General features: G+C 33.5%; 2 protein-coding genes across 2 annotated transcripts; one reads left to right on the forward strand and one right to left on the reverse strand.

Moving 5' to 3' along the window:
- The first annotated feature begins 1048 nt into the window (after positions 1 to 1048).
- Positions 1049 to 20913, forward strand: LOC108562938 (puromycin-sensitive aminopeptidase). Its single transcript, XM_017921450.1, has 5 exons — positions 1049 to 1810; positions 17261 to 17964; positions 18696 to 19749; positions 19818 to 20189; positions 20306 to 20913. The coding sequence occupies exons 1-5, from the start codon at positions 1238 to 1240 to the stop codon at positions 20636 to 20638; spliced, it is 3036 nt and encodes a 1011-aa protein (XP_017776939.1). The 5' UTR covers positions 1049 to 1237; the 3' UTR covers positions 20639 to 20913.
- A 646-nt stretch (positions 20914 to 21559) lies between these two features.
- LOC108562933 (sodium-coupled monocarboxylate transporter 2-like) lies at positions 21560 to 23344 on the reverse strand. The gene is made up of 7 exons (XM_017921445.1): positions 23196 to 23344; positions 22868 to 23145; positions 22586 to 22802; positions 22394 to 22534; positions 22116 to 22334; positions 21785 to 22055; positions 21560 to 21730 (listed from the first exon to the last, which is right to left on the reverse strand). Exons 1-7 carry the CDS (start codon positions 23321 to 23323, stop codon positions 21560 to 21562), a joined length of 1425 nt encoding a protein of 474 aa, XP_017776934.1. The 5' UTR covers positions 23324 to 23344.
- Between the last annotated feature and the right edge of the window lie 374 nt (positions 23345 to 23718).

The following is a 23718-nucleotide window of genomic DNA, read 5'->3' on the forward strand; positions in this document are numbered from 1 at the left end:
CATGTCCTGATTGCGTTATTTTTGTCATGTTTAAATCTAAAGTGTGTTTTATATGAGAACAAATGACTACATCTTGTTCTAAGATATGTTGATTTTTATCAGAATAGATTTTGTTTAAATATTTGTAACATTCAATTAAAGTTACTCTAAAATTATTATTTCTGATTATGACCACAAACGATGACAAAAGTATAAGCACAATTGTGAGCAAATGGCTTCAAGTTTCGTGTTTTCAGCTTTTTATGTGCTCTTAAAATGGTTTCTTCTCTAATAACATGTTACTTCATCTTTACAAGATTCCTAAATTGAAGTATTTTAATGATTTGAATTTAAATGCTTCAAGAATGCTTCATATTTGATTGATTTGAAGCATTTAAATTGACTATAATCATTAAAAGGTGTTTATTAACCACAAGTATCTTTAGTATTGTTTCAAATTGTGATTTTCAACCACAAAAATCGAGTATGCAACAATTTATTAACCATAAACATTTTTAGTTGTATCTATTTATATGAGTTGGCGTTGGTTATATATTACTAGATTGTTCTTAATCCAAAGGGCTTTGGAATACCTTAATTGTTTTTGATTCGTACTAATTAAGAATTTAGTTGTTGTTAGATTAATAAGACGAAGTAGTATTTATTTATTAGACTCATCTTATGTGATAATGTGATATAAGGTTGGTATTTTCCGTATTTGAATAATTCAATTTGTAAATTATTACTGAATACGTCTCTGGTAGAGGTGTGAAGTTGCATCTCCTGAAATCGGGAAAATGCGATCGATTCGCTGCCGCCTTCACGTCTTTCGGACTAACTGTAAATTTTCCATGAGGGAACGAACGAGAACTTCGAACCCGTTTCCAACGAATGTATCTTCTATGCCAAACACAGACGAAGAATGCATGCTTTCAGATGCGGAGTCGTCACCCTAACAGAGAAATTGACGAGGATTACGTAAGGAGGCCTATTGATAGAGCGCGCGGCATGTGCATGTAAACGGTTTAGTTTATTTTTAAAATCGCTACATGCGTGCATTATATGTATGTATATTTGGAAGGAAAGAGAAAGTGAGTCGCTCTATGTAAACATTTAATTTGTCTTCGTTTCGAGGTAGTATTTCGATCATTTGATTTGAATTGATCACAAGTTGTCACTGTCAGTGGGGAATGATCTTCATCGTCGGCATCAAGTGAGCACGTGGTTGCGAGGCTGTGTATGTCATAAACAAAAACAAATGTTTTTGAGTTTCGGAAGGGCTGCTGCTGCTGGAGGTTGTAGAGGAATTGGAAGAGCTGCTGCTGTTAGTTGTGGTGATACAGGAATAGGAAGATCTGTTGGAGGTATTGGTTTAAGGACGTCTGTTTGGAGACGCGAGGTGTTATCCATCGAGGGTAAGGTTCATCAACGGTTGCAGTTGCATTGGCAAAGGCAAAGGCAGTTGCAACGGCAGCGGCAGTTGGGTGGTGTATCGGCAAGCGGGAAGAACGGCGTGCTACTACCGTTATTGGACCGTCCTGCCCCTCTACGTAGAGTTTATAATCGGAGCGGAGCGGCAGTGGTTCAGTCGGTTGCCGTGTCAGTGTTAGTAGGGCGGCGATTGCAGTTACAGCCGACGACGACGACCCACGTACCAGAGGAGCCGTGCAGAAGAACGTACTCAACGTCTCTCACCGAGAAAGTGAAAATGCCTGAAGCAAAGCCTTTCGAGCGCCTTCCGAACGCCGTGAAGCCGCTTCACTACCAGCTATCCATCACGCCCGACCTGAAATCGCTCACTTTCGTAGGAGATGTCTCCATAAAAATTGAGGTAGGATCCATCAACACACTACTACAAGACCACCCTCCTCATCCTTATTTCTCCACATACGCCCGTTATTATACTCGTTACATACTCCTCCTTATCACACATATTCACATGTACACTGTAGTGTCGAGAGGCAGGCAGGCCGCACTCCGTTCGCCGCGACTGCTATCATCGCCCGAAAAACTTTCCATACCATCGTGCCAAGTCATGATCCCCCCGCACACATACTCAAACACACACATACTCAGCCTTTCCCAAAAATGCAGCAGAATTAGGTCAGAAATCGTCGTATGGCGAGTGCCGAGACTCACCTCACGATTCACTCCTTCAATCAATACAAACGACTGCACTCGACACGAACGTCCAACACCCGCAACCGCAAATTGTATCCAACGAAAAATATAAAACTCACGAGTATGGATCGAAAAGTTCCCTTCTGTCCAGAACATCTTCAATCGATACAAACAATTTCTATTTGTTACTCTGTTTGTATAAATTGCCATCAACCAAAAATCTATAAAAAAACGCGTTTACTCTTTACCCACAACAATAATAAAAATACGGTTATTGATCATTCTTAGTCTGTTTACATTTCTGTATAAAATTAATCATTTTTAAGAATTATTTCAATAATCATTTCTTTTAGTCTTCTAAATTTACTTTTAACTTTTTTTTCTTTTCAAGAAATTCTCTAAAATGAAGACACTCCTTTTTGTGGTTTATTTTTAAATTACTTCAGTTTTGAGCTACAATTATTGTTTTATTCCCTATTTATGCTTCAATTTCCATCTATTCAAACTATTATAGATTTTCCAGAACTTCAATCACAAGAATATCAATTCGCTGTGAGATTTATTTATTTCTATTATTTAATTATGTTTCTTCTGAAAATGATGTACATCATGCTTGTATTTACTCTATTGAGTTTTCCACATCTACAACTTGAAACAAATATAAATCATTACCACCTATGATTTTTTAATGAACATGTTCGAAATGTGTAGCCTCCTCCTAACTGGCTATCGATCTTCTGCCATGCATAATGGATGAATCTGTAGGGTGCTTATTAAGATTTATTGTGTACAATGTTTTTTGAATGGCTCTTTTCTCCCCATCCAAACTTCTTCTATTCATTCGAAACAAAAATGAAAACACATTGCTTTTACTTATTATTATTATTTTTCATCTCGTGCTGTTTTCAAGTAAATCTTAATAAAAAAAAACACTAAATTTATCACTTTGAACATAGTATACAGAATTAATCAAATTAAAGACGTTTTTCACATATAGATTGAAGCACATTCTAAGAGAGTAATTACAGAAATTGATTACTTAAATTTTACATGCAAAATTCAAATACCAGTAGTGATTTATTTAATTTTATTTTATAGTACTAATAAATATTAACTAATAACACCATTTATAATATATACTGACAATACAAATATTTCAAATTTATTACACGTCCATAAATTTGAAAGGAATATTTTGTATGCATTACCATAGATAGTCCATATAAATCAGTGCTGAAAGAGATACGATCTACAAATAAACGGATGCAGTCAAAATAAAATAAGGCTTATAAAGGAAGTGTTAATTGACTAATTCGTATATGATGAAATACGACCTGCTGCTGCTATTAAGATACACATTTTGCATTTACTAATATTTTTTAGTTTAGCTTCAGTTTAAATAAATATTAATGTTTACTAAATGCTTTTCATAACTAAATTGATCGTTCTAAATAATAGACACGGAAGCAAGTCATTAATATTAAGATCTGTTAACGTTTATTGCATCTAATTGAATGAAACAGTTTATACATTTAAACAAGTGTTAATAATACACATTATATGTGAGATAAAAGTGTAGAAAATGAGAAACTACATTTTGACTGTTGTTATTAAGTGAATTACTGCAATTTTTAAATAGAAATATTGTGGAACTTCGCTTAATCCGTTCCAAAATTTTCGGATTTTAACTCGTATAGTGAAACATATTCAAAAATACACATAATATGTGTATACAAGTATTAAAAATGAGGTAACAGGCTCGCAATCCGAGACTTCTCTTCTCATCGTCACTCGTTATTCGAAACGTGGCTCGTTAAGCGAACCATTTTCTTACAATTCATTTTACTCGTTATGCGAGGTTCCACAGTACTTGTATTCTTATTGAATTAAACCAAATAAGAATGGCTGTATGAGAAAAGTGTGCAAGAGGAAGAAGTATCACATTGACTTTTTGCATTTTTACAAAATAATTTTAGTATGATTTGTAGCTTACTATAAATTAGTTTATTACTTTCCGTTTGGAATTGATTAAACATTTTAATAATAATTTAGATGTCAATAGTTACGGAAATCCCGATGTTCAGTAAACTTAAATAAGAAGTTTATGTTATGTAAAAAAGTGGTTTTTATTTTATTTTTAAACTGAAATTATAGCTTGGAAAAATGTCAGATGATTATTATATTTTATATATTTGTTTTCAAATAGTATTCCAATATTAATTCTGTTATAATTATTAGGTTATTTCTTGAGTTAATATTGATATAAACATTATTGTAAATTAATTTAGCATTTATGTTTGTATTTGAATAGTGTATATTTAATGTTGTAAAAAAAATCGAGAAATGCTTGTACATCACATTATTAGTCTCGTTGCAGTCGTAATTGAACGGTATAATGGTAATATTTACATTTAATGTATGTCGACATAGAGAGAGAGAGAAAAAATAAATAAATAAATAATTAATTAATAGAGAAATAGCATTTGCAAATATGCAAATCGTGTTGTCATCGTGGATGGGGCCCAGAGGGGGCCACGCGGTTTACTGTAAACCAATTAATGCTTTGAAGTGAGAGACAGAGAGAAATAGAAATAGACAAGGTTTACTGCTGACTGCAGACTAATTGATGACGATAAATAAATCTTCTGTTCATTAGCGTGAGGCAGTAACAATCATCGGCGCACATAAAATCGCGTTTACGTTTCTAATACATCCTCTGACTATTAAGTGACCACGTAAAACGCATTCCGAATTCGACGTGTGTCGATCGATCCCTGTGCACACACAGCACTCGACGTTTTCCCAAACGTGTTTACAGCTAATTTGTGGAAATTGCAAACTGAATCGTGGATTTCCTCTGCACCGGTTCATTTCGTTTTCGAACTGCAAACAATCAATAATTACAACTACCAATTTCAAACGATAATCATTTGCTTACATTATTAGTTAAATACTTCGTTAACTTTGTAAACATTGAATGCATTTAAATAACATCATTTAAATTTCAATAATTAATAATTAACAATAGTCATTGTTTCTTTGTGCTTAAATTATTACTAAAACGTTTCTTTAAGTTATAATCATTGGAAATGATTAGAAAATTTCAAATTATTTCCGTTTTTAAACAATAATTAAAATTATCAGTTTATATTGAAATTTCATTTAAATACATTTTAACTAAACGCAATTCTCACGTTTACATTATTGATTAATCCGCCTACTGAGAATGTTGTACTAAATGTTGTTTATTCGTATTAATTAATAGAAATATTGATGGCATTTATTTCAGTTTCGCCAAAGCAAAAGCTGAAATAATTTATGGAATGATTATTTAAAAAGAAAACATACACAACGCAACGATTTACATTGAAAATCGTATGCATAAATCAGGTCACATGTCCCATACTTGAAAAACGAATATGCATATCTCTACCCAGTTTTTTTTCTTATACATTTGCATTAGGCTAATGTATAAATAATTACTGAGACTAAATGATTTATTGTGGATTTACACGTCTATTTCAAAATAATTGATTTTTAGAAAATTCATCTTTGTTAATTAACATTTCCTGTTTATGTTTGTATTTTTATCCAATTAGTTAACTATTGTATTTATACATTTATATGTAAATCTCTACTTGTATTTCTTTGTGATTATTTCTCTGGCATCTTGATTTTTGTATTTTTTAAGTTTTGTAGATAGAATAAACCTAATTCCATCTTCACATATTAGAAACTTATTTTCTTTCGTTAATTGAGTGTTTTTTTGTACTAATATCCTTCTAGCTTGTATTATAATTTGTGTTAATTTGTTTATATTATGTAAAGGTTTCTTTATTATTATAATTTATTAGTTATTGAATATTGATTTTTAACAAAGTGTTCTTCATGTCAGGAATACGTTTTCGTGGTTCGATAAAAGGGGTTGTAAATTATGCACTGAAACAGTTGGGGATGATTCACTGCATGAATTTCCTGTCCGTTTCGTGTATTCACAACCCCTTTGCCGCATGATTTCCTTTATTATTTATAATTTACATAAAGTGGAGTTGTGGTAAATTACCTAAATATGACTTATTTTATATAAAACAAGAAATGCGCGTATTCAAGAATGAAATTGTATATCATGGAAATATGGTGTGTTTTAATAGATATATCTATGTGCCAATGAGAAGAGAATCGTATGTTGTATGGTAAAATAATGATAGCAAACTTCGTATCGGGTGAAAAGGTTATCACAGATTTACACAAACCTATATTCGTAATTGATGGTGGAAAGCTGCATGTGTTGTGTGTGTGTGCTTCGATCGAATCTCATCTATTATTAAAGGAATGAATGGAACACAAAAGACAGAACTCGGCTCATTAAGTCCGCATAATGAGTCGAAAACAAAAATCATTCGAATTTGGGTCAGATCGTGAGGCGATGGTTCGTTGAACCTCGCGTTTCGCAAACTCTTTTAATTTATAATATTGACCCAAACTTGACCAATTTTCTTTCAATATTATTCACCTCATTAATTTAATAGACAAATCTCAATTTTTTTTATTCAATAGATTTATTTGATTGGTTTCAATATATTTAGTGTAGGTGTTAGAGTTACTTTTGTAGCTTGAGGATAAAATAAATTTAGAAAATCATAAAATATGAATAATATTTTAATAAAACGGAATAAAATAACGATTAGAGATTTAAAGATCCATCCATAACCTTTAATTAAATGATTTCGGGGAATCTTGACTCGTGACTCGTTGTTGTTTGGTTTCTTTTAAAATTTCTTCGAGCGGAGAATTTGGGTTATCTAAAAGTGTATTTCCATTTTTGTCAAGCGACTCGACTCGACTTGGTTGGTTACAGCAATGATTTTACTTACCGTCCGTTTAAATGCGTCCATAAATACGTTTTCTTTTCCGTTTTAATTGTACAAGTGGAATTAAAAATAAAGAAACGGCAAAACTTTTCGAGTTTTAAAATTTATTGCAGTCGCCGTCATAAAATTCATTGGATGCTTTTGTACGCAAAAAAAAACTAGTTTCCAAGCACGTACATGAATATAGAAAGGTTTTCCTAAACAACCAGTATAAAAGTGCACGAGTGATTGAATTATGTTGGAATTGAAACTACATAACGCACTCACTTTTACTTGCATTTTATTTTTTTTTATTATTGTGAATGAACAAGTATTGTTTCTATTTTGAAAAATATAAATTGAATTATTTTGTGCAATCATTGTTTTGGCAGACTTGGCACGTACAGAAGAGAAATAACAGATCAAAGTGTACTTCTGCTACAATTAGATACAATGAGTTTACAAATTTCTAAATTAAACTTGATTTTTTTCACGTTTTAATTGGAAAATCATTTAAGCAAATTGGTGTTAAACAAACGATTACTTTGATAACGGACCGTTTATATTTAAAACATTTCTATATACGGGCGCACGTGTTTAAGATTAGATCAGAATTAACATAAATTCGCTATTAAACTACGCCAATTTAATTAAATTGGAACTCTACTTTCAATTTTTTTAGCCTTTACTAAAAGAAAGTTTAAGTGATCTGAAGAATCGATGCATTACAGACTGATTTCCAATTGTTCTGTCGTAAATGATATACAAAGTGTATGCAACAGGAATTTTATAATTGACTTTTAATTGATGCAGGATAAACGATAATTAAGGCATAAATACATACGTTGTTCGTTTAATTTATTGCTAATTACTTTAAATATAAACGTATATAAAAATCTATATTTTTCAATTTCCATCAATTTATATTAAATTTTCCTTGATACAAATTGTTTCAATTTAAATTTTAGAATCTTCTGCATTTTCTTGTAACAATGCAACCAACACTTTGCAATTATGCGATGTGATTGAGGAATCTTTTGAATAATTTGCTTTTAATTTATGGCAGTATTAACATAATTGATTTGCGCTAATGCATTCTTGAAATAACGTTAGAAAATGTAGGATAATTAGTTGAAATATTTGTGAATCGAGAATGAATGTGTATGTGATATAAGAGATGCGATCAATCAAGATGCTGAAACGACATTTCGGAATCGATTCGCAGCCTCCGGGCACGAAAATACAATGTACACAAACTACACGCTACGAACATGTAAAGTTTATCTTATCTCGGCATAAATATACATAAATGTGCATAATTCACGTAATAAATAAAATTAAGGCGTGCGGAATGCACGTTATGCCTACCTTTTAGTAGGTGCGCGATGATACAATACAATTTAATGATGCCAATATTAATAACGTCTATATTGATTTATTCTTTTCAAAGGTTCTCTTCTGATCACTTCGATATTGAATTTATCTTCTTCGTTAGTATCCGTTTACTGGAATTGTCCTTTTAGGATACTAATTTTAAGGACTGACCATAGACGACCACCCTCGTGAAGGGTAACAGTTTATACCTCACTTAACGAAACGACTATTTCAATCCTATCGTAAAGTGCCTGCTCGAGCTTATGAACAGGTTTTTCGAAATACATAAAAGGAACGTTATCAATGAGGATTTCCATTATTGAACGCAAGATGCAGGCAACATTGTCGTGGCGCATTTCTTTCATTCTTTTGTTATACATAATTAATAGTTTATTGGTTTCACCGAATGTATAGTATATGTATGGAGCCGTCGATTGATTGACTCGAATCTCGTAATTAGAGCCCATAAATCAATCATATTGACGTTCGATTTTAATCGTGCTACATGTACAAGTCCATTGCATATTTGATTTATATGATGGCGAGCCGTGCGAGTCAATAATTCTATGGTAAATGGGAAAAACTGAATTGCTGTAATACTCTCGTCGTGAGCTACTGAAAATTATGAACGGCACACGTTCGTGACTTCTTGCGTTCCTATTAATACTTACATAACTTTACCATAAGTTCTTTCGTTTTTGTGTGTTGTTGCAAATGTCCAGCAACGGTCGAATAAAATCGTGACGTTAAAATGAATTGACATTTCAAATTTAGAAAAATAAACTGAAGAATAATAAGCACAGAATAATGACATAAATCATGGAATGTAAGGATGTAATTACTATTTTCAGTTGACACATTTAGACTTTTTCATTCCTCTGCAAACTTTGTATAAATATTTTTCTTCTTAAGTATACTTTTTCAAATTTATAAATATTTTTACTTCAATCAACCTGTTTTAAATATTAATTTAATTTTAGATTTTCTTCTTAAAACTTTTGAATGAACATTCACTAATTGGAATTCATATTTAATACTTACTTTTTTCAGTTCATAAAGGGTGTCCCAATATTAACAAGATTTGAATTAAATAGAAAACACAGTTTATGAGTCAATAAAATCTGAAGACTAAAAACTGTATTTTCTATTTAGTTCAAATCTTGTGTTAATTTTGGGACACCCTTTATAAGAGTTTTACATTGAAACTACAAAGTTTGATACTAATATAGTAAAATTGCTTAAAATAATAATCAAAATTATCGGTTAAAAAAAGCAAATATTTTAGATAATTTATTATGAAAAAACTTAGTCACTTATTACATTTCTTGTGCAGAACAATGATTGTTGAGGCTACGAATAAATTATTGAAATCAGAGGTTGGGATTGGCTATTGCGGCGTTTATTACAGAACACCTAGGCTGTGGTTAAAGCTAAAGACTCTGTGCGCCGCTGGGCCTACGCGTCCCAAAAGGAAACAGAATCCGCGAGTCGGGGAAAACAATAATAAAATGTAAGAAAATTGGAGTGAATTAATTTAATTACCATCCAATTTCTGGTACACTCCCATCGCCCGCAAAGGACATTCAACTCGTCGCAAAAGTGAGATAAAGGTGAACACTTTTTATTTTATATTTTTTATATTTTTCTTACTGTTTCTTCTTTCTGCCGGCCAGAGGCAGAAGCAGATCTCTTAAAGTCTTTGCTCCCGTGACCTCAATCCTGCAGAAGTGCGTTTCTGTTTTCTTTTCCTTCCGAATTTTAAACACCGAAACTATTGTCGCAGCGCGGAGAAACGATGACATGAAAATGTATTATTCTTCGACATTGGCATTTCGCACACAGGAATTCGCTAATTCAATAACGACAGAGAACAATGGCGAATATTATTACGCTCGTTTTGTTTTCAAATTTATTTTTAGAATGTTTATGCAGGAGAAGCGCTTTTCTTTTCTATTTTTTTAATTATGTTATTTTATCTCTTTGCACTTTGTGCTATAGTTTATTACTATAAGCCGTGCGGGATTAGACAATTTAATGAAGGCACTTACACGTGAGATTATTAGGTATTACTGGCGTTTACACGACTCGCGAAATGTTAATTGGAAATATCAATTGTGAGCGAAGAAAGATGCTTTGAGGTGTAAAATTGTAACGCCTGTCGTATAATGAACATGTCTGCAAATGCAATTAGTCTATCTCCGTGCATTATACAAACATATGAATATTTATTAGGCTCACTATCAACTATTAAAGATGCTAATGCCGCACATGTTTCTGTTTATTTCCTTCTTATCCTCCGTGCGACCAGTTATTATACGAAATAAAAACACCTCTTACATTATAAATAAACAATATATTTACATTGCATTAGAAACTACCCACTTTTGCACTGGATTCAGTGCACACGTACACAAAACAAATCCAATAAACCCAATGATTTATTTATACTAATGGAATGTTTCCTTTTGCTTTTTCGCATTGCGAAATGTATGTAATTACTATTATTAATTCCGGAACTTATTTTTTTTTCTTATATGGATACGTACAGTTTCTTTCTGTTCTCCAGCAATTTTTTTTATTATTTCTCGATCGATCTTTGGAATCCGGTCGCTGCAAATGTAATTGCACATCAAATTTAGTATTACCAATTACACGCCGTTTCTCCGTTTCCAACTGATGATTGATGCAGACAATCCTTTCATTTGCCATTCTAATGTCAATACTTTTAACATTACTTATCATTCCATTGAGTAGTCGCAATAATACTTTTCACAATCTGCATGCATTCGCGCAAATCAAATGTAACCAGTAATAATAATAATACTACTTGTCGAAGTAGTCATGATACATTTTATAATAACCTATACTCAAGTAGATGCATTACTTGTATTTGCGTAAATTTATATTTATAAGTTATTTGATTTTTAATTGTAATTGCATTTGGTAAAATGTAGACAGCAGTAAACCTATAAAGTTAACTTAAGTTTATTTACTAACATGACGTGCAATGTTATTAAAAAAAAACTACTGTATCAACAACGGTCAATTACTTTTCGAATTGCGATCGTGAAATGATAATGTCTTGTCGTTTTGGGACATAAAATACGCGTTATGTAGTTTATAAATCCCATTTATGTAAGAGGTTCATGTGCTTTTGCCCGCATGTACGGCGGCCGAGTAAAATAGCAGGCGGTAGTTAGGTGTAGATCCACAAATGGCAGGTAGCAATAAAAGCGTTTATTGTTATTTGAAAATTACGGCTTTGGAGCAAATCAACGTTCTAATAGGAAAGCATTTAATGACTAACGATCCGCAATCACGGTATCCGTGTTATATAACGACAGACTTTACTCCTCGTCCATAAAAAAATGTTTTTCTGTTCTTTACTATTTACCCAGTTCTTTTCAGCAAATACTGTTTCTTTTTTTTTTTATAAGTAATTGCAACATAATGCAATTGTTAAACGTGATACTAACTACATATACAATGTAATCATTACTTTTATTTACTTATTCTTATTGGTATTTACATAACTATTTTTAAGAAATTTGCTTATATTTACATAATAATTATGTATAATTTATATTTTCTTGAAAACTTCGTTTTTTATTTTTAAATAATTTCAACAACAGAAAAATTTTAGTAATTTGTCTGAAACACAATTATTTTTCTTAGGATTTATGTTTGAAAACTTTGTTAAAATTCGATACATAGAGTTTATTTTCAGTTTGACTTTTTTTTTCATGGAATATTATAATTTCCTCAACTTAACAAGATACATCATTCATCATTTCACATTACATCATAGCATTGTTCGCTTGCAATATTTATCATGTGAGATCATACACATCTACCTTTCATTACGTTTATGGTATAATTATACCGATCATAGCGTCTCATTTTTCAACCCTCAGCAATTTTAACATGATCTTTATTGATCTTCAATATTCGAGAGATTATTTAGTAATAGATCCACAATTCCATCCACAATTGTATCTTTTTAATGATTTCCAAATTATTATATAATACAATTTATTATATAATAATTTTAATTTGTAATAGAGAATATATTAATATGAAGATAACAAACAATATTAAATTAATTGCTGATCATAGTAAACTATTAAATTCAATAATAAATTCTGAGAATATATGATGTCTCATTTTTCAACCCTCAACAATTTTAACATCGTATTCATTGATCTTCAATATTCGAGAGATTATTTAGTATTAGATCCACAATTCCATCCACAATTGTATCTTTTTAATGATTTCCAAATTATTATATAATACAATTTACTATATAATAATTTTAGTTTAGTTTACAATATTAAATTAATTGTTGATCATTGTAAACTATTAAATTGAATAATAAATTCTGAGATTATATGATGTATCTTCAGTTGAAATTTAATTATCGAAGTGTGAAATAATTCATATCTGTATCAAGTTTATTATACAATCTGGATGTTGCGGTTAGTTGCAGTTCCTTCCATTTGTTGCCAATGCCAATAAGTTATCGCCTATTGCAAATCGATATTGGTGCAAGTGTAATACAATAAAAGGCAAGCCCGGCCGTGTGGCGTGCGGCGGCAGTTTCTTGAATAACGATCATAACTTTTGCATAAAATGTAATTTAAGAGTCGATTGTGCGGCTCCAATATTATTTATATACCCGCGGATTCGCATAATTCACCGTCGTCGTCCATTACGACGGCTACCAAGACATTACTGAAATAAACATTTATTCAAATCGCATTCGATTCTAATAATAAAGCAATTATAATAATACACATTATAGGCGATTCTAATTAAAAGCACCGGGGCAAACTTTATTGCCTCGCATTCAATAAACCTACTCAATATCAATCAATTATCCACTTGGCGTGTTGTTTCTCTCCGTCTATTGCCTTTCATTGGCACAACACCATACGTTTTCATAAAGCCCAATCATCGCCACAAAGCTATCCAAACACAATGCTTTAATTTAATATACCAAGTACTTCGGTTATCTTTATTGCATTATATCAAAACCATGCAGTTTTTTTCTCTCTATAGATTAAATATTATGGTAACCACTTTATATTGTTTCTAAATCCAATACAAACATTGTAATTTGTCATGAAAAATACAAAGAGTAACAATGGAACATTATTGTAGTTTTAATAGTTTGCTGGACATAATATTTGACTTGAAATTATATAACAGAGTGACGTTGAAAACACGCTATGTATGTTGCATTGTAAATTATTTAACCGCGAGACGATCGATGCGCTCAGATTTTAATTAGCTATATTTGAGTATTACCATGTACACGACAGGCTAATGATTAAGTCATGGTTATTCTCTTGTCTGGCAGTTACATGCCCATGCGACACGCCGCCCGCCGACTCTGCGTTATTATTATTATATCATCGCTTATTCAATTGAGTGGGTAAAGATCCACCTGACACCTCGCCATGTATTGATATACATTTTAATGCGTTCTCTGACGAGCCAGATGTCTGACATGTAGAAAGTGTACTACACGGAGGAGTTGCATTTATAAGATAATCTTTTTCACGGTCCAACAGCGACAATCTTCTGGTCCATTTAAACACGAGATTTTTTTTTATTATTATTATTTTGTATTTAACCGTTTAATTTTAAATTAAAAAAAAAATCAGCGGAGAGATTGATTTGATCGATTATTAACTTGTTCTTAAGAACTGGTATATATTTATTTACTTAAATAGTACATCAGATATCAACTGTAGATTTGTTTATCAAGAACAAGAATTAATTGGATTTGTGTTACGATTATAATATTGATAAAAGACTATTACTTATTCCTGTCGTTACTTAATTTGACTATCATTCAAGAAAACTTCTTTTTTTTTAGTTCTTTCATTTATTTGAATCAACTTTTGCAGAAGTCTTCTCATTAGAACACTCAATAGTAATATGTAATGAAATTAGATAAGTTTTTTTTGTTTTTTTTTAAATACGTAATTATGTAAAAAGTAGTTAATATATATTCGCATTTATAACTATAAATTCTTCTTAGAAATTGTTATAAAGGGTGTCCCAAAATGCGGCAATTTTGGCGATTAACAAAGCCATCAAGGTGAAAATATGCTTCATCGCTTATGATGATTTTGCTCGAAAAATCAGCATCCACTTGTTGAAGCTCAATAATCCATTCAACACCCCATTTTTACTAACCCTAATCTCTCAGCTGTTAAATTGTTTATTTTTTGGGGTTGCCAATACTTTACTGCACAAATGGTAGCAAATTCAAATCTTCCATTAATTTTGGGACACCCTATATTAACATTATGAAATAATTTGTGACGTTTTACGTTTGTGATATTAACATTTAGTAACGGATAAAATCTTAATACAATTAATTTTGTAATACATTTTTGAAAGTTGTGTATGGGTCGATTCTCGGAAACCGCGGGAAAATATTTACACAACGAGAGAATTAAGATGTTTATTAATTATACCTGTACAGTATGTTGGTAATACATTATTGATGTGATTGTATAATGCATCCAATAAGTATTGGGTTGACTTGTCCCATTTGCTATACCCAATAGTAAAGAATTTCTAGTTAAAACTTAGTCCAATTTATAGATATTTAAGATAATGTAGGATAAATTGTTTAAAAACTGAATTTGGATGGATAAAAATATAAATATATTAGTTGGAAGATTGCTTGAATATATGTATTAATTAGTAGTGAATGTGTGCATATTAAGAAGATTGAATTAATATGCGCTTGGTGAATGGAGTGAATTATTAGTAAACTTGTCCCATTGGAGTTACGATGATGAAAACTAGTAGAAATCCAACGGTGGTTATAGTCTTATGTCGAGGGGAAAGCTTACGATCGAGTTGCCGCTATTGCATTATCCGTAAATATAATAAATATTCATTTATTCATTTGTAAATAGCCGCCATGATTTTTATTATTTGTTTATTTTCCGCCTTCTTTTTTTCTTCTTCTTTCTTTCTCTGTCCCTCAGATCGGGCACCTCCAATAGAACTCTTCAACCAGAGACGTTGTTTTTTTCTTCTTTCTTTGTTTCATTTGTTGTTTGAGACAGCAACAAATATAAATCTCCGTAGCACTTTCTCATTGGCAATCGTAGAAACATATACATTTTTATATATAAATTAAATTAATTATTGTAAACGCGCTATTTGCATACAATGCTGCTCTATCTGCTGCAAGTGTGACCATTCTAAATAGAAAAAGGATAATCGCCACAGGAAGTTGTTCTCGGATAAAATATATTTACAATCTTGTTCGCTGCTTGTTTTTGCGCCGCTATAAATGTGTTTAAATTATTCATGATTTAGCGGGAATTGTGTTGGACCACCCAACTTAAGCTGTGATCCAGTAACAATACTTGATTCGGATCAAGTTTCTTTGCAAACACATTCCTACACTGTAACTCGCTTGAATTGTCTTTTCTATTTTTATTGTCCTTACTAAATGGTACGCACAGTATTAACAAGTGCATAACTACTAAGGAAACACAATTTCCGCGACGTTTATTGTATATAAACCTGTGTTCGCTGCCATCGAAAATCTGTTACGAAATTAATTAATGAGCTGCTGCTGCGGCTCGTGCTGTGAATGTATAAATAATTATAATTGGAATATGCTATTCACGAAACCGTTTGGATCCTTATCCAAACGAAAAATGCCCAAATTTGTTAGGAACATAAAAATCGGAACATTTAAAATCAGGAAAGTCGACTTGAATACCAATATATTAAATAACTAACGCATAACGTTCATATTAATATGGGGAACAATCGAATGTAGCCGTATTTTTCCTGGTTTACTTTGATTTTTACCGTTTCGAATGAAGCACTAAATACCTCACTTTTTCGTTGAATCGTTTCAATTGAAAACTGTTTCTTACATTTTGTAACGTTTATTTTATTCACGTGAGTTTAAATGCGTTTTAGCTTAAATTTGTTTTGTACTGATAAGGATTTGAAGCCAAAAACATGACATGTTTCTAGAGGACGGAAATTGTAACATAAAGATAAGAAAATTGATATTGACTATTATTATCATTAATTCTACTACTATAGTTATTGTTTGAAAATGAGCCTTTAAATTATATTTTAGTTTTGTATTAGCTTAAATGGATTAGTATGTAATTAAGATGAATGAATCCGTAGTAGTGATACTCTGAACTTCTTAATTAAATTACGAACTGATGATCCAAGAAACCCAATTACGTGAGGTAATTGGCGTGCATCATTACCGTGTGTTTTAGAACTTAAATAGCGCTCTTGTACGATTGCATAACGCAATGAGAGAGTGTTCGTGCAGCATTCGAGAAAATGGAAAATTGTTTATGAGGATCTAATTTGGCGGCACACTTTTAATCCGCTCAAGGATGCGAACAATGCATCATATGCGGCTGTTGTTGATGATGATGGTTGTAATGTTGAAGTGTGCGTTGCGTAAGTCGTCCATATTTCACAGTAATGCAACGTGATTAATGCGGCATTATTACATTGTGTGCATGCACATGTGTACATATACATATCAACCAACTGGATTGAACGGCTTCTCGTAACGCAAACAATTTACGGTAAATCATATTCAAATGAGGATCGTGAAAATTATTTCATTAAACTCTCTCTCTCTCTTTCACTCTCAGATAGAAACATTTCCATCTTTCACTACGCATAGATTTACGAATTTGCTGAGGAGCGTTTTATAGGAGTGCATGAATATAACAGCTATAAAATGTTAATTTTAATAGGCGATAAATTGAAGATATGAAGAGCGTATCATTTGCATCTTAAGATAATTAATTATTTATTAAGACAGTTAGATGGTTCATAAAGTGGAGTTAGTTTTGTTTTTTTTTTCTATAGTGTTGTTTTACTAATTTTCTTGTTTTTTTTGTTACTGATTGCAGGTTGTGAAGGAAACGAACAGGATTGTACTTAACGCCTTAGACTTAGAAATAAAAGCTGTGAATTTGAGCGATGGACAAGAACCCAGCAAAGTGAATGTCTCGGCGGAAGATGAAACTGCAGAATTCACATTCAATAAACCATTGGCGGTCGGCAGTTACAACCTTAATGTTAAATTTAATGGGGAAATCAATGATAAAATGAAAGGCTTATACCGCAGCAAGTACGTGAACGAGATTGGTGTGGAGCAGTACGCTGCTGTTACGCAATTCGAGTCCACAGATGCAAGGAGATGCTTCCCATGTTGGGATGAGCCCGCATGTAAAGCCACCTTTGATATAGCTCTCGTCGTACCGCCTAAGCTTGTGGCGCTTTCCAATATGCCGGTGAAGGCGACCAAAAGCGTTGGTGATCTGATCAAGTACGATTTCGAGACGACGCCCATCATGTCCACGTACCTGGTGGCAGTCGTCGTCGGGGAGTACGATTACGTCGAGGATAAATCCTCCGACGGAGTGCTCGTCCGCGTTTACACCCCGAAAGGAAAGAAGGAGCAGGGTCAGTTCGCACTCGAGGTAGCCACCAAGGTGTTGCCTTACTACAAGGACTACTTCAACATCGCCTATCCTCTTCCCAAAATCGATCTTATCGCGATCGCCGACTTTAGCGCTGGCGCCATGGAAAACTGGGGCCTGGTCACTTACAGGTAAGCGCAATGGGGGAAAAAAAGGATATCAAACTTTCATTCCCACGATTCCTCAATGGCAAATAACAGAAAGGCGAATATTTGAAATTGTTTCATAAATTAATAATAACATTAAAGCGGTTTGGTTGCATTTCATTGTGGCGTTGTTGTGCAATCGAATTTCCTCGCGCAAACACCAACACGGGAAAAATAATAAACCTGCTCGTTGTACTGGAAAATTGCGCCAACCATTTCTCTTATTCCTTCGCCAACTCAACATATTATAAATATGCGGCATTGCACATATCGCGCGCTACACCAGGTGATGAGGTCTTTAATTCATATCCAATAATCGTACATTACTTATCCACCTACTCTATATTTGCACTCTATCCATTTCCTACTATCAATATAAATCCGACACAATATTTGCACCAGTTGAGCACTTCAAGTTTAATTATCGTAACATCAATGATAACTCGAGTGCTTTCTCTTATCAATCGTGCTGAAAGCTAAAATAAACAGCGAGAGATATTTATAATCGCGTCGATTGTTGTTCAAGTCAAAATCCTGGTACGTGAAATTCAAATTGAAATTCTTGCAAAACCTGATGAATATTAATGTTTGCTTATTCAATGCAAATAAATTATTAAAATATGATAATGCTGCGCTTCATCCATTTCAATTGCTTTAGTTTAGAAAGTATTCCTTTAAGCAGCCACATTCTTATTTCTTTTATATTATTTGTATAGGGAAACTTGCCTGTTGGTCGATCCCCAAAATACGTCGGCCGTGCGAAAGCAGTGGATCGCTTTGGTGGTCGGACACGAGTTGGCTCACCAATGGTTTGGAAACCTGGTAACCATGGAATGGTGGACCCATCTGTGGTTGAACGAAGGTTACGCTTCCTTCGTGGAATTCCTCTGCGTGAACCATTTGTTCCCAGAATACGATATCTGGACCCAATTCGTGAACGACATCTACATCAGAGCTTTAGAATTGGATTGCCTGAAGAACTCCCATCCCATCGAAGTGCCTGTCGGACATCCATCGGAGATCGATGAGATTTTCGACGATATCAGTTACAACAAGGGAGCTTCTGTCATCCGCATGTTGCATTATTACATCGGCGACGAGGATTTCCGCAAGGGAATGAATCTGTATTTGACTCGCCATCAGTACAAGAACACCTTCACCGAAGATCTTTGGGCAGCCCTGGAGGAAGCCAGCAAGAAGCCGGTTGGTGATGTCATGTCCACCTGGACCAAGCAAATGGGATTCCCAGTTGTGAAAATCTCGAGCAAGCCATCCGGAGACGGCAAAGGTTGCATCTTGAGTCTCGAGCAGAGCAAGTACTGCGCGGACGGCGTCCAACCATCCGAAGAGTACGTCTGGATGATCCCCATTTCTGTATCTACCTCTAAAAATCCGGGCAAAGAATCTGCCAGTACCGTATTGAAAACCAAAACCGGAGAAATATTTGTACCTGACGTTGGTCCGAACGATTGGATCAAAGTTAATCCAGGAACCATCGGCTACTATAGAACACAATATCCCACCGACATGCTCGAACGTCTTGTACCTGCAATCCGCGACCGCAGTCTACCTCCTCTTGATCGTTTGGGACTGTTGGACGAGCTTTTCGCCATGGTCCAAGCTGGTCACACAAGTACCATCGAAGTACTTAAGCTCATGAACGCCTTCGAAGCTGAAGAGAACTACACCGTTTGGTCCTCGATTAGTAATGTACTTACTAAGTTGGGCGTGTTGCTTTCACACACCGATTGCGATGAAGCCTTTAGAAAAGTAAATATATTAATAACAAATTGCATTTTCAATCATAACTTTATTAACGGTGAAATTTATAATTTCAGTACGAAAAGAACTTGTTGAGCAGAATATCAAAGCGTTTGGGATGGAATCCTTTAGCAAATGAGACGCATTTGGATACTTTGCTCAGAGGATTGGTTCTTGGAAGATTGGCTTGGCTCGACGATGAAGACACAGTCGCCGAAGCTAAGAAGAAATTTGAGCAGCACATCAGCAACGGGCCAAATCTGCAGGCCGATTTGCGCAGCGCTTGCTACAAAGCTGTGCTTAGGGCCGGTGACAAGGACACCTACGATACAATGTTGAAATTGTACCGTTCTTCCGATTTGCACGAAGAAAAGGATAGAATTAGCAGAGCGCTCGGTGCTACCAAAGATGTTGCGCTTTTATCGAAAGTGCTTGAATTCGCCATGTCTGTAAGTACTTCATATCCGTTATCTAATTATCAATATTACTGTGTTGTTTACCAGCACTATATTAAAACCATATGGTCAAGTGTTTGGTATTAATTTATTTTTGTTTGTATTTTTAGGAAGAAGTGCGCTCACAGGACACCGTGTTCGTGATCATGTCTGTTGCTATGACCAGAGTCGGAAGGGAATTGTCCTGGCAATTCTTCAAAGATAACTGGAAGGTGCTCATTGACAGATACCAAGGTGGATTCCTTTTGGCCAGATTGGTGAAGTTCACGACAGAGAGCTTTGCTACTGAAGAGATGGCCAGGGAGGTGGAGACATTCTTTAAGGAGCACAAGTCGCCTGGTACGGAGAGAACCGTCCAGCAGGCAGTAGAGACGATCAGGTTGAACGCATCCTGGCTGGCCAGGGATACCGATGCCATCAAGAAATTCCTCAGCTCGCAGTAGATTCATACTTACTTAAAATAATGTACTTTTTGGGTAATATATTATATTATATGCCAGTGACTGTACCTAATATTTTAATGTTTATAATATTTTGTATTATTCAGTGTTTATTGTAATTTATTAACTATAGAGAAAATATGAATGGGATAGCAGTCGCACTACTATTCTCCCGTTTGGATTTTATTATTTTATTTTACCATGCGTTCCCCGGTGGTATATTTCTTTATGAAATCAACTTTTTCGAACACTTGTTGCCATTTTTTGTTTATTATTATTTTTTTTAAAAGAAAATTATATTAACAATGAAGAATAAAAATGCAATTAAAAAATACTAGTGTATTCTTACATTCCAATTCAACGAATACTATCAAGTAGTTTTACCCTTATATTTCCTATTGTATTATATTTTTAAAGGGTTCAATTGAGAATAACTGAAGAAGTAGTTCATGTAAACGTTTCACTAAAACTTTTCAAAGAAAAACCGTATTCTCGTTATTTGGAACATTACTGATAATAAAACCAATTAAAAATTATTCTAGTAAACCGTTAATGATTACTTAAGAAACGAAGATAAGTTACAACATTACATTTGCATTTAAGTATAGTAATTATTTCTATATTTATGAACATTTTTATTTAATCCTCTCTGACAGCATTAATTAATTCGATGGATTGGTAAACTGTCGGTTCTGCAGGATCATGTTTGAACATCCAATGGACCAAAGGACTGATCAACTCTTTCCTTGGTAAATTAGATTTATCCTTCGATAAGTAGCTGAAACCTAAACCGGTGATGACGGTGAGGATTGTTCCAATTATGATGTAATAATAAAAAGTAATCCGGTATACGTAAGAAGGTTCATAATCATCGATCGACAAACTGGAAACAGCAATTTAAACTAATTATCTACAAAAATAAAATCATTTATATGTTTGCCTTATATTTTCGGTTGTATTGGTAATTATTTCGCATCCGTCGATTAATAATTCCTTCTGCTTGAAACGAATGTAACCAAGCTGTTGATAGTACTGAGCTACCACAAATATCCAAATCAATATTCCCATTGTTATCAGAACTCCATAAAATGCCCCCTATAATGAATGTAACCAAATTAAATGTTAGGAATCAGTTAGTAGTTTTCATACTTTAGCTTTAGCTTTTACGGTGAACATTCCTAAGATGAATAAACCCATCATCGGACCTGCGAATAAAGATCCGATACCCACCAAACTGGACATAATACTTCCTGCCTTCTCCACGGCGACAACTAAAGCCATCAATAAAATACCAATGAAGATTACGATAGATTTGATAATTACAGAAGATCGCTTCTCCAAAACATCTTTTGTCAGAAAGGAAGATACGAAATCCTTATAGATTGTGCACGAGAGAGAATTTAAACCCGCAGATAATGAACTGAAATGTTAATAAATAATCTTTAAAAAGAAGCTAACTTAATTTAAGAATTATTGTTACCTGAAGCTCGCACTGCAAATCCCGACTATGAAAAATCCTGCGATTCCTGGTATATTTTCGGTAACGTATAGAATGTAATGTATGGCAATTTGATCGTGAACATGGATTTCCCCGGACTTCACTGGATCGCAATGTTGGAATTTTGCGTAAATGATTAAACCGAACAGAATGAGCGATTCCATGAAGAGAAAGTACACCACTCCAAAAATGGTCATAGCTCTACAAAAAGAGTAATAATTTGCAAGTTAACTCATTTCTGCATTGTTTATAACAAATACTTCTGTATTTTCTTCACATCTGATAAACAGAAAGCCTTCTGTATGCAATGTTGATTCGTAATTAAGTATTGCGTCCAGTAGAAACTATAGCCCAGAGAAATCGTCCAGAAAGTGTCGCGTTTCGTTGGATCCGGGTCGAAACTGAAAATGTTCAATTACTGATAATTCATATTCAAAACAAATATATATTACTCTATGTCCAATCTGCCGCTTTTGGAAGCAGCATTGAAAACTTCAGCGAATCCGACATCTGTGAATCCCATGACTGCAATTCCTATGATTGTGCCAACCATGAACAACAATTGCAGAGCATCCGTCCAGATCACAGCCTTCAATCCACCAATTGTTGTGTAAAAGATGCAAATTGTTGCGATTGTCACAGAGAAATAATGGATATTAATCGAAGTTCCTGTTTCAATTATTGTTTTTATTTTTGTTAAAGTAAATAAATTTTAAAGAATTTAATTGATTTACCTCTAGAAATGATTAAAGCTGGCGCGTAAATGCTTATCGTTAAGAAAGAGAGCATTCCCATTGCGTACAAGAACGATGTTAATAATCGAACCCTTTTATCGAATCGCATCTCCATGTACTCGTAAATGCTCGTCAAATTGAGATTGTAGAGAACAGGATAAATGTAGAAGCTCATGAAACATATGCTAAATTGTACAATAAACGGCGATATAAATATCGTGGCTCCAAATTTGTAAATGTCGGCGGGTATAGCAATGAAAGAAATACCCGAAATTATGCTAAAATTAATAAACTTTAACGAGATGAAACTCTCGATGAATTAGCTCACCTTGCAGACATCGACATTGCGATTGGGATAAGCTTCATGTTTCTGCTACCCCTGAGGTACTGATCGACGGATTGATGTTTCGCAAAGTATCCATAATAAATCCCGATGGATAAACTGCCAAGCATCATCAGGATGATCAGGATGTAATCGCTCCATTTGAAGTACACGGAATTCGGTGCACCTCCGTGCTCGTCCATTGCGGTTAAAGGCGAAAAACAAATTGAAAAAAAAAACCTTTAACTAAAAATGAACTCAATATCTGCACAAACACATGATACGCAGTGTTGATAATGGATAGTTAAACCGAGCAAAATTTAATATTTACATAATTAGTAGTTTATTTTTCCGTAATTTACATTTCAGACAAATTTTAATTTACGGTATATTAAACTTATATTTCCTTGCATCACACTCTACACACGATTTTAATTATATTTGGGAGATTCTCGATTGTATGTTTATTTGGGTAAACCATGGATAGTTACACTACAGAGATACAAAGGTTTCTTACAGTATAATGAGT

The sequence above is a fragment of the Nicrophorus vespilloides genome, unplaced genomic scaffold, assembly GCF_001412225.1.
Source record: "Nicrophorus vespilloides isolate i.1.1-1 unplaced genomic scaffold, Nicve_v1.0, whole genome shotgun sequence".
Taxonomy (NCBI): domain Eukaryota; kingdom Metazoa; phylum Arthropoda; class Insecta; order Coleoptera; family Silphidae; genus Nicrophorus; species Nicrophorus vespilloides.

Bases quoted from the DNA above. Each gene is read 5' to 3' on its own strand.
- LOC108562938 (XM_017921450.1), top strand. From the start codon at position 1,238: ATGTTTTTGAGTTTCGGAAGGGCTGCTGCTGCTGGAGGTTGTAGAGGA. The intron at 17,965-18,695 runs GTAAGCGCAATG...TTATTTGTATAG, and splicing joins TGGGGCCTGGTCACTTACAG to GGAAACTTGCCTGTTGGTCG. The intron at 20,190-20,305 runs GTAAGTACTTCA...TTGTATTTTTAG, and splicing joins TGCTTGAATTCGCCATGTCT to GAAGAAGTGCGCTCACAGGA.
- LOC108562933 (XM_017921445.1), bottom strand. From the start codon at position 23,323: ATGATGCTTGGCAGTTTATCCATCGGGATTTATTATGGATACTTTGCG. The intron at 22,535-22,585 runs GTAATATATATT...GAACATTTTCAG, and splicing joins AGCGGCAGATTGGACATAGA to TTTCGACCCGGATCCAACGA. The intron at 22,056-22,115 runs GTAACAATAATT...TTAACATTTCAG, and splicing joins ATTTGCAGTGCGAGCTTCAG to TTCATTATCTGCGGGTTTAA.